Source organism: Fundulus heteroclitus, chromosome 10, assembly GCF_011125445.2.
Source record: "Fundulus heteroclitus isolate FHET01 chromosome 10, MU-UCD_Fhet_4.1, whole genome shotgun sequence".
Classification (NCBI taxonomy): domain Eukaryota; kingdom Metazoa; phylum Chordata; class Actinopteri; order Cyprinodontiformes; family Fundulidae; genus Fundulus; species Fundulus heteroclitus.
This window is the reverse complement of record NC_046370.1, coordinates 7577113-7589099: the sequence shown is the minus strand read 5'-3', so window position 1 is coordinate 7589099 and position 11987 is coordinate 7577113. Positions and strand designations below refer to the sequence as shown.

Here is an 11987-nt window from a genome sequence, read left to right as displayed (position 1 = left end):
AACGGAGCGAGTAAGATGGAACGCCACAGAGACGAAACATCCGGATTGTTCTGATATCTTAAAAAAAAAAAGTGCCACTGTCGTTTTGTCGTAAATTACTGACGCCGGCTAAACAACAAACACCAGAGTAAACTACGTAGGATCAAAGCCGAACCACCTGGGAATCTACGGTAGATTTTTTTTTACCGTATTTAGAAAATAAGCTGGCTATCCTGTATTGTGTAGAAATACTAATGTTTATCTACACCAGTGCTAAAGCTGGCTCTTCTGGTAGCTGGACAAAGCTTTGCTACCATCCGGTTGCATTTTCTGCCTTAACGGTTGTGGCGACGAGGCCCGTTTTTAGCTTAAAAACGACCGATTCCTTAATGTTCTGCTTATACTTTACAACTAACCGTTGCAAATAACGTAACGTTGTATGTGTGTGTGTGTGTTTTGGTAGTTTCCCGGGAGGCAAATGGCTGCGTCTTCATCATCCTCCTCGGCGGGAGGCGTAAGCGGCAGCTCGGTCACAGGCTCTGGGTTCAGCGCTTCAGAGCTCATCCCCCCCAGGAAAGTTCTCTTCACGTATCCTAAAGGCGCAGGAGAAATGATGGAAGGTAGGCTTTTAGCAGTCTGGTGACATGAGGATGGAGGAGAGATGTACATAAGCACTTGTCTTTGGTGTGTGAAGAGCAATAGAAACCTATGCTATACTTAATTAGCTGTCCATTAATCTGACAAGTTTCCCACATTCTGTCAAAACCACAAACATCTGTGTATATAATCTGAATTTTGAGTGATATTTCAACACAGTAGTGCATAGTTGAGAGGAGAAGGAACATGATATGGGGATTTATTCTCTGTTTTCTTTTTTTTTTTTGCATGTAAACTGAGAAATGTGGGTTTTGTATTCACCCCCTTTTTTTTACTCATATTCCTAAATAAAAAGGACTTGCAAACCAATTCCGTTCAAAGGTCGCCCAGTTAGTAAATACGGTCTGGTTATGTTTAATGAAATATAAATAATATTTTTTTTCTGTTAGAGGTTCGTTAATGAAAATTAGTCAACAAACGGCATTATCACGGCAAATTCTTAACATCTGGAGAGGTGGACTGCAGCTGCAAATCTACCTCGACGTGGCTGTGAACAAAAATCTGACAAACTGGACAATGGGAACAATAATCTGAGAGACAGCCAGGAGACCGATAGTAACTCTGGAAGAGCTGCAAAGATCCACAAGTGGGACAATCGGCTGACAAAACAACTGTTAGTTGCACAAATCTGAGCGTACGTCCTGCTGTAGCATGTGGAAGAAGGTGCTCTCATCAAATGAGATCAACTTAAACTTTTCTGGTCCACATGCAAACACATGTGCGGCAAAGGGACTATTGATGCACATCGCCCTGAGTGTGTTATGCCTAAGCTGAAACGTGGTACTGGCGGCATCATGCTGTGAGGTTGCTTTTCTGCAGCATGGAGATGGAAGCTGGTAACAGGTGATGGATAGATGAATTCAGCTAAATAGAGGACAATGCTGCAAGAGCACCTATAAATGATATGATTGTCAGAATGGAGGCGTCTCTGTGTCAGATCGAAGTTACGGACATTCTGTGGAAGGAATGGACACCGTATGTTCTACAAAATACCAAAAGGACCATCCTGTCAGCAGAAACAAGGCCAAAAGCAAGACCCTCTGTGTTTTTATAATTATATTAGCATCCATGGGAAAGGTTATTCACACTTTAGAGAAGGCAGCATTGATGCGGAAAACGTATACGACCCTAAAGATAAAGACAACATGCGGGGACTGCTTTGCATTTTCTGATAGTGAACTAAAGAGTGCAAATACCGAACTGACCTGCGTGCAGCTTTGATTCTCATTCATAAAGAATTTGTGGTGAATTTGAAAAGGAGACAAACAAACAAAACGGGACAAAATAACCCAGAATAAAACACGTAGTTAACTGGTATCCTTGCTGCAGTTTATGTTTGCAGGTCTAAAATTCAGTTCATAATTAGTGTCTTTTAATGAAAACAAAATTTGCCAAAAAGTTCAATAAATCTAAAAAAAAAAAATCTTGCAGTCATTCTAATCCGACTTTAAGCCAGTAAATACTTCATTAAGGAATAAACCAAAATAGGTGTGGGTCATTTGGCATAAAATACAGAAGGTTGCTCTTGTATCTTGCGAAGGAGCAAAGCTGCAACAAATTGTATTTGTTGTGTAAAGTGTTTTATTTCTCAATGCACGGCTCTTTGTATACATATATATAGTTTGGACTTAATGCAGTTACTCCAGTTTTGACGTGTAGATGCCCATATCCTGCTTCTATTAAACGTCCTTACTTAACTGTGAGCATGTCAGACTTAGGAGCTGGGCATTTGAGAAATATGTCTGAATGAGGCCATCATTAAGAAAAGCAATCTGTCTAAAGATGACGCTCTGGGTTGATGTTGAAGCTGGTCCTCCAACAGGTTGTAAATTCAACACGTCTTTTCAGCTCGGGCCATATCTGCAACGACGTTCACAAATAAAATAAGGTCTGAGTTGATGTTCATTTTGATAATGTTGCACCTTTTTTTTTTTTTTTTGTGCTTTTTCTCTTTTCAGACGGCTCTGACCGATTTTTATGCGAGTCTGTGTTCAGCTACCAAGTTGCCTCCACTTTAAAGCAGGTTAAGCAAGGTAAGTCGGAGACTTGCTCGTGGTGTTCATACCCACTTGAACTTTAACACGTTCTCAAATGTTAAAACCACAAGCATCTGTCTTTCCGTTTCTCTCGGCGTAGCGTGCATAAGTTTTGATTTGTTTATTTAAATATGTGCCGTGCATCTGCATTCAGCCAACGAATGCTTCGTACTTTTTAAATCTTTTTGCTAAAAATGACAGCTGCACTTCTTTTGCTGCGTGTCTACCAGCTTTGCGCGTTCAGAGAAGGAAATGTTCTCCTTTCTTTTCACAGGAAGTCTTAACAGTTAGTCTGAGTAGAAAGTATCTGTAGGGATCAGTTTTCAAGTCTTAACACAGATCCTCAAGTTTATTTGACTGGGCCGTTCTAGCCCATAATCTCCAGCTTCGCTGCCCACACTGAAGAAACGTCTCCCTAAAGTTTCACCGGTCTCTGGTGTTCTTGTTGTTTTTCTGCACATGTAGTGTTTAGTTTGTAGGTTAGAAATCATAATTTGGGTCTAAAGTGAGCCAAGCAATGTTTTCCCCTGGTTTTCTGTTTATCCTGCATGGCTGATGGCCCTGACCTCTTGTGTCTGTGTTTCAACAATACTTTTTTTCTGGCCACTCTTCCAATAAGGGCCAGATCGTACTAATTAGGTGACTTTTTTGAAAGTTGCGCTTTAAAAGTAAAGTCGGCAAATTTTCCGGAAGTTTCCTCAAGTCCCTTTTTGAATAACTGCGCATGCGCAAGACCGTCTTACCTTCTCTTCCACTCCTCAGGTAGGTTGCATGAAAAAAAAAATCTCCCAAATCCACTCTGGTCTTATTTCCTTCCACTTAGGCCTTCCTCTTCTTCTCATAAACTTGTACGAGGTATGCTTCTTGCGACTCTCAGCTGTGTTCAAAGTTTACGATGAGAGCAGCGTAGCTACAATGCCTCGCACCCTTTCCACCAGGATTGATTCAGAGCGCGATAGTAGTGTACTTGTAAGGCTTTAAATAAAATAAAAATCATCATCCATGGAATCAAAGTATCTAATGAGATCCGCTGGTGGATTGGTGCATATTGATGTTTCACGGTAAAATGCGATCTAAATTCTGCACGTGTAGTCTTTTAGTTGTAAACTCGACCGGTGTAGGTACCAGATTGACTCGGGCTGCCAGATTGGCTCGGGTGCTACCCGATGACGTCTACATATGGCAACTCAACTCAAACAAACTAGATTATGCGCCCGCGGTCTCCATTTGTTACAAATAAATTTTATTTTGTTAATTTACGGTTATTTTCCTGTAAATTAGTCGAGGCATGAAAACTTTTAACATCATTTTGGAATACTTGTGTGGTAGTCTGACAATTTAATCAGTAATTTTGCAGGATCAAAGGAGTTACAACCTTAGAGAAATTTAATTCCTCCAATTTTTTTTTAAGTTGTGAAGGGAAACTAAACCATAAACTCATTTCATTTTTAATAAAAGTCAGCAGCCAAATTTAATTTTATCACGGCATTCATCACTGTAAAATCAATAACGTTCATTCCTCCTTTTTTTACTGATGTTGTTCTTTCTGATCACATGTTTTTTTTTATTATTCCAGATGAAATTGTGATGAATTTGATTATTTTTTTATTGTGGTATTTGGTACATTTAAGATATATGCTGGATAAATTAGTCTGGCTAGCCCTTCCATTTTTGTTAACAATATTCTTCCAAACATTGAGCCAATTGTCAAATATTTGTTGTTTTTTTTATTTATTTGTAAAATGGCTTGAATATTTGTTCAAGCTTTTGAGAAAAAAGAAACCGCTAAATTAACTTAATAAAATTGATTCGTTACACATGCAGACCGCGGGCTCTATGTAGTTTGTTTGAGTGGTGTTGCCATAAGGTGACGTCATCGGGAGGCGCAAGGCCCACGGAGAATCTGGTGACGTCATCGGGAGGCGCAGGGACCATGGCGATTTTCTTCGTAAAATTGTCCGTTTACAAGCCGCAATCCCGCTCTCGAATAAAACCTACACCCCGCTATAATTACTTTAGTAAGTTGTCCAGACCAATTACAATATTTTGCGCAATTGAGCAAACGTTAAACCAACAATGTATAGTGACGTCATCAGAAGACGCAGGACCCGAGTCAATCTGGCAGCCCGAGTCAATCTGGTACCTACACCGGATCCACTTTGCTTCTCATCAACTGACTTCCTGCCTGAACGATCCGCTCTGATCCAGATTGACGTGGAGTCGGCGCGGCAAAAATAGAACAGCCGCATATTTTTAGAGAAGCGGCGAGCGCCGGTCGCTTAAAAAATGCGCCGTGGTTGAAACCGCTTTGACTGGCTGGAGTTGCAGCGACCAGCAGCGAAGGCGCGACCCTTCCACGTTCAGTGGAACCCCCGGCTAACACCGAAGCTAACCGCTAAGCTAACTGGATGCATAAAGACGAGAAGTGCACATGTGCAGCCAGCCAGCGGACACTAACAAGGAACGATCACATATACTGTCGTTACATGATTGAGTCAGACTGATTGGCATGTGGGACAACCAATAGATAAGGCGATAGCCCTGCAACCTGAAGAACCAGAGGAGAGTGAGAGCTGGAACAAAACTCTGACCAATCCCTGCCCTTTGGTGCGAAGAGCAGTGATTGGTCAGAGTTCTTACAGGCCTGCAGCTCCCACAGAGATCAAAAATTTTTAATATCCTTTTTCTAAATACATTTAGAAATTTATTGACTACTTTTAGGATGGAAGGACGATTTTACCCAGTGTAACAAAAGTTGTTTCTGAACAGGATTACCAACTATAGCTTTAATTTAACGAGGGGTATCTCATTAAAGTGTGTGGAACTTTTCAGATTTTCTATTTCAAATTTTTTTTTTAAACTAAGTTTTGTTTCCCTTCCACGTCACAACTGCGGACCGCTTTGTCTTGTTCTCAGTCCTAAAATCCTGATGGACAAGATCGATGCTTGTCGTCAGGAATGTAACACAAATGTGAAAAAGTAACCGTATGAATTCTTTAGCGAGACACCCTCATGTGTGAGTTCCTTATTGATTCCTGCGGTAAATATTGACACGGCGATAAAGCAAAACCCGCTGGTCGTTTCAGATCAACAAGCCTCCCGAATGGAGAAGCTGGCGAGCCTCGTGGAGGAGCTAGAAGCAGACGAGTGGCGCTACAAACCCATAGAGCAGCTGCTGGGATTCACGCCGTCCTGAATAAAGACATCCACATGCCTTTTTTGGAGGAAGAACAAAGAATGAAGACGAAGAGAAATGTTTTCTTCTATCTCATAGAAGATAGAAGAAAACATTTCTGTGAGGGTTAACACTGTAACATAAAACTAAAAGTTATTTTCACATTTTGGACATAAGATGTTTTTGTTTAATTATTATTATTTTTTACCCTTTTTGAGTTTGTTTTTGCAATGATATGTATCAGCTGAACTAAAATCCCTGTCAGCTCAAGTCTTATAACTACTTGATTTGCAACAGTAATATTCGTACTATTAGAAGTTTCATATCATTTAGGCTAATAAAGCTGAATCTTGAGATGCTTAATGTTCTGCCTGTTGTGTTGTTTGTTCCTAATCTTCCTCGTCACGCTGTTTATGTTCTCCTTCTCCTGATCTGGTAGCTTGATCCCTCCACGACTTCCTGCCTCTCGTCCTGAGCCAAAGTTTGACGTACGCCAGCACGCAGTTGTTTTTTGTACGGCTCTCGTTCTGTGTTTACAGCGAGCGAGGCACGCAGATCAGATGCCCTGCGCCCTGAACGGTTGTTTTCATCCAAATGAAGGCCGGGGTATGCACAGAACGTACTGTTCTCTGGCCCGGCCCTGGCCAGCACAGGACACACCTCCAGCTGGTTGTTAGGTTTCATCTACAAGGAGCTTCATTCAGAACGCTTCCCCAGTTGTTGCTCGTAGAGTTTTTGTTTTCTTAGTCCTCTTCATGTAGTTCACAATCTTTATTTGTGGAAATTTGTACCTGTTTGTTCTAGATTTGTGGTTTTTATTCTCCTTATTCTAAACATCCTTTAGAACACAGTGTGCCTGCGCTCACACATGTCTTTCGGTTCCTCCTTTGAAAAGTACACACTATTCCACGCCTACGCACGTGGAACAGCATAGCATGAATCTGGCTGTCATCCAGAACTCTATGATCTAGCGGTACTGTTATGTACAGTGTGTTGACCCACGAGTGACACTTGCAATCTTATTTTTTTATTTTTTTTTGCACCAAGGCTGAACACCCTCTTTATAGACCCTACTTCTCATTCTGTGTTGCTTGAATCTATTTAAGGACACTTATATCTATTTCTCTGCATTTCAGCCCTTCATGATCTAATCCTACAGTGTCATGGTTGTTGCACCCTCCCACCCCCCACCCCACCTGATTTGTTCTGTTTTTGCTTCTTTTGTCACACCTACATGTTTAAGACCTTCAAACAACATTTAAAATGAATGCTTAGTTGAGTAAAATGCATTTTCCAAAGTATTAGGTCCCGTATTGAGGGGGGAAAACTATCCAAACCAACTTAGACTTAAACATTATTGAAATTTCGTTGCATACAGCTTACGAGATTGAGATTGCAATTGAAATAAAATAACCGGGCTCTATGTGAAAAAGAAATTACCCCACAAACCTAATAAGTGGTTGTGCCACCCGTAGTAACAATAATTGCCATTGAGTTGTTGTTAAAACTGGCAGTAAGTCTTCTACCTTGCTTTGTAGGTTTTTTTTGGCCCTTTCTTCTTTGCAGAATTGTTTTATTTAAAAAATTGGTCATTCATACATTTGGAGTTTATGACTTGTTTAAGATCATATCACGGCTTCTCCATCAAATCCACGTCCAGACGTTGGCTGCATCCAAAAACGTCTAGCCCCTAGCTCCTATTCTTTGATCTTTCGTGGAGTCAACAGTAGGAACTATATATATATATATATATATATATATATATATATATATATATATATATATATATATATATATATATATATATAAATAAACATCATAGATGTGTACAACAAAGGCGGAAATGGTCAAAGGCCTGTTATCGACATGGATCACCAACAAGTCATGTAATAATTGAAAGAGTGAATGGCACTACTTACAAATGCCCACTTTCTACTCTCCAGCCATTGTCGTTAATTTTCGTGTGGTGGGCTCCATCCAAATACGTCTTTTGGGCAAGGACTCTTTAGCCAAAGCGGAAAACATCAGCAGTCGCCATAATAAAGGCTGTCCGAATAGTACCGTCAGAAAGGAAGGAGGTAGGAAAAGGCGCCTGTATGCTTCGTCTTATAGCTTCTTTAGCATAGGAACCTCACAATGAGCTATAAGGAATCCCACAATCCTTTGCGTGACATGGCGTATACGACATCCATTTACGCCTAATTATAGCTCCTATCTCGTGTTTCTTAGACTGTCATGGGGTCAACAGTAAGAACTCTATCGTGGGGAAGAAAGGAGATTTGGACTCTGCCAATTTCGTGCAGCGTTTAACTCAAAATGTTATTACGAGTCAGAAACACACATGGATGATTCTAGTTAAATCCAGGCCTACAGCCTTCTGAAAATGAACTACTAAGTGCGCACTCTCTCCTGACAGTTTTGTTAATTTCCGTGAGGTGGGCTATGCTTATACGTCATGTCCTGCAAAGGATTGTGGGATTCCTTATAGCTCCCTACCCACTGGTAAAGGACATTGCAGGGTTCCTATACTAACAGAGCTATTTATAGGAAGCATACAGGCCCCTTTTCTTTCCTCCTTCCTTACTGACTGCACTATTCGGACAACACTTGTCATGACAACTGCTGACGTACGTCCGCTTTGCCTAAGCATTTTTTTTCTGGAAGTTTCCCCCACGTCCCTTTTTGAATAACTGCGCGTGCGCAAGACCGTCTTACCTGCTCTTCCACTCCTCAGGGGAATCATGGGGGAAAAAAATCTGTCAAATCTACTCTGGTCTTATTTATTTTTTACAGAGGTCTTCCTCTCCTTCTCATAAACTTGTACGGGGTTTGCATCTTGCAACTCGCAGCCTTGTTCAAAGATTACGATCCTTACCCAAAAGACGTTTTTGGACGGAGAAGTTGACTAAGCATTTATTTTGTTGGTCTTTTTGTATGATTCATTTAGAGGAGGACTTTGGTGTGCTTTGGCTTATAACCCAAGTGTGCACGAGCTTAAGGCTACAGACTGATGTCTGACTTTCTCCCATGGTACTTTCTGGTAAAAATGAATCCTCCAGTCTCCATATGGCAAGCTGTCCAGCGTCTGAAGCAACAAAGCAGCCCCAGACAGTTGCACTACTACCACCACGTTTGTGTCTTGGCCTTTTTCCTGAAATGCTTTGTCACTTTTACACCAGGCATTGTCTGCACCGGATCCAACACTGTGACTTTAAGTTGTTGAGTTGATGAACACCGACTTTAACTAAGGCACCTGAGGTTTGCTTTAGATGTTTATCAGGATTGGTTCACCACCTCGATAAATGGTTGATGCACTTGTGGAGCAAACTCATAGGCTGGCCACCAGCATATCAATGCTGCTTTTATTTCCTGTTGTCAGACATGATCTAAAAGGTTTTTTCTGAGCCGAATAGGTCAGATAGCACGCAGGTGGTTTACGGTTAATGCATGATGTAAGAAAGAAAGATTATTACGTTTCATGTCGGGTTAGGTTGGATTGTTTTTGTGTGAAATTGTAATTTTAAAGCTGCCATTTGTCTCTGTTCCAGATCTTTCTGAGTAATTTGTTAGCTTTTTTTTTTTTTATGTAGTTTTCCTTTGAGAATGAATACGTTGCTTTCCTTTTATGTTCGTTTTTTTTTTTATTATGCTGCGCGTTTGCGCCTATGCGAGGCCCGCTAAACAATTCTGATGTAATGCTTGAGAGAAAAACAGGTGACGTAATGTACTGTACACTGCAATCCTGAACCAGCCATAGCCAGGTCTGCATGGACTTTATGCTCTGCTTTTATGGCTGCCAATGCACCAACAAAGGCAAAAAAAAAAAAAAAAAAAAAAAAAAAAACAGAAAAACAAACATATGGATGGCTGTTGAGGATGCTAGACAAAAGAACCGCTATATGAGGCTTGCAAGCCCAGACAAGTCTCTGTACATTTCCACTACAGTGGGGTTGAAGCCCCCATCCCTCCTCCCTCCTCCTCCTCCTGTTTGTCTTCTCTGCTGGCATGTTACCAGGCAAGCTACTGCTCACATGCCGTGCCCCTCTTTTTGATTGGCTGGCTAGGGAACACTGGGCGTGGCCTCGCGCAGCGCATATATAAGCATTGTTGCGGGGGGGAAACAGACTGCGGAGCTCGGCAGCTGTTGATAGAACAGGAAGGAGGAGCAGACAGTGGAAGTTTCCAGACAATAACTCTCCATATACCCACTTTAAACAGCAACTGCGGACTTTGACGGCTTTGTCTATGTTAAAACTGTAAGTATGACATTAATATTCGTAGGTTTTGTCAGAATTAAAGCTAATTCGGTTTGCTTGGCCGCTGCTATTGCTAGAACGGATTTGCTGCAAACGTCTGCATTTCTGTACTTTTATTAATAGTGCATATATTCTAGCTGTCGTATGCTTTTGTTTCATTTTTTTAAGTGCTGCAGAAGGTTTGATGTTCAATTGTTTCCTTTGTTTCTCCTTTATATAAAAAAAAAAAACAGCTGAAATCTGAGACGCATCTGTTGAGCACAAAAGAGGACAAACATGCCAGAAGTCTTTGCACCCATAGAGGCTGGCAGTATACCTCCGTCCCCGGTGGACAGCAGTCCCAGAAGGCTGTCCTGGGGCAAACTGGTCCAAAGGCTGGCCGATTTCAGCACCAGCGACAGCAGCATTGAACCCAGGTCCAACAATGGCAGCAGGAGTGACCTTTCAGACTCAGGTGAGCTTCTTTTTAAAAAAAATCCATTGCAAATCTGCTGTATTCCTGTTTGCGTTATGAAGGCTGGAAGTGCTAACACTCTGCTTCTCCTCCGCAGGATCCGATGTCTCCACTGATCTGTGTCCCTCCAACGATGACCTGTTCTTCGACCCGATGGAGGAGGCCATCCTGAAAGAAGTCGTGGACATTATTGCGCGGAGCCTACGGGAGGCCAAGGACTCGGACTGCGCCTTGAGATGCACCAAGCTGCTCATTCCAGAGAAACTCCTGGAGCACATCGGACAGGAGCTCCTCCACCTGGCGGCTAGCGAGCCCTGCGGTTTGAGAGGGGCCCTCATCGACCTCTGCGTGGAGCAAGGGGCCGCCTGCGAGAGCATAGGACAGCTATCCGTGGACCCCTACCTCGTCCCCACCTTTCAGCTCACTCTGGTGCTGAGGCTAGAGTCGGGCGGCCTGTGGCCAAAGATCCAAGGACTCTTCAGCTCCAAGTCTCCTTCCACTCCAGCTCCTAGACAAGCACTAAAACTTAGCACTGGGTTCCGCGTGATCAAGAAGAAACTGTACTCCTCTGAAGGGCTGCTCATCGAGGAATGTTGAACGTCTCGAGTTGACAGTAAAAACTCACGGAAGGGCCTTAGAATTTCAAATTTGGGATGCCTTTTTGAAGTATAAGGATGGACTTTGTTCCAGTGTAGCCTTTTGTTCCGACTGTAAAGGAGCTGAAGTTTCTGGTACCTAGAGCATTCGACTCTTAGCCTAAACCATTGTGCATCGTTTTGGTTAAACGGGCATTTTGCAAGTATTAAAGTGTGAACCTTAGTTTCTGTTGAAACTTTGTCAAGGCAGCTAGCTGTGTTTTATTTAAATCTGTGCAGATTTCTTTTTTTTTTATTATTTGTTTTATTTTTCTACATAAACATATCCATGAATAGAACTTGAGACCATTATGTTGGGTATCTTTGGCACTTCCAGAGTTAAAGCCAACCGCTGCTTGTACATTTGCAAGCTATGGCTAAGGTTTTGGACCTCCATTCAGTTCTTTTTATTTAAATGTTTGGACATCCATGCTTTCAACTTTATTTGATATTCGGATTCTCACAACTTTGCACTGTTTTTTGTACTTTCATGATCACAAATAAATCGTTTTTTTAAATAACAGTCCTTTCTGTCTCATTTTGAAACATGTCTCTTCAGTATGTGTGGATCATTTAAGAGCAAGACTTTGGCGAACTATGAAAACGGGGAGTAAAATGACACATTCTGACTACACTTTGTCTAAAATAATAAGTCTACTGAGGTCTAATACTGCATTTTTAGATTATGGCCTGCATAAAAAATATACATTTTTGAAGCAAACTTGCATTTGGAGATTTTAAGTGTTCAGTGTCTGATCATATATATATATAAACTTCTTTCTAAATCCACCTTAA

General features: G+C 41.5%; 2 protein-coding genes across 2 annotated transcripts; both read left to right on the top strand.

Annotated features, from left to right (window-relative positions):
• The first annotated feature begins 26 nt into the window (after positions 1-26).
• Positions 27-6210, top strand: anapc16 (anaphase promoting complex subunit 16). Its single transcript, XM_012853950.3, has 4 exons — positions 27-170; positions 443-599; positions 2595-2669; positions 5759-6210. The coding sequence occupies exons 2-4, from the start codon at positions 458-460 to the stop codon at positions 5866-5868; spliced, it is 327 nt and encodes a 108-aa protein (XP_012709404.1). The 5' UTR covers positions 27-170; positions 443-457; the 3' UTR covers positions 5869-6210.
• Positions 6211-9931: 3721 nt separating this feature from the next.
• ddit4 (DNA-damage-inducible transcript 4) lies at positions 9932-11718 on the top strand. Its single transcript, XM_012853971.3, has 3 exons — positions 9932-10103; positions 10337-10557; positions 10655-11718. The coding sequence occupies exons 2-3, from the start codon at positions 10380-10382 to the stop codon at positions 11152-11154; spliced, it is 678 nt and encodes a 225-aa protein (XP_012709425.1). The 5' UTR covers positions 9932-10103; positions 10337-10379; the 3' UTR covers positions 11155-11718.
• The last annotated feature ends 269 nt before the right edge of the window (positions 11719-11987 follow it).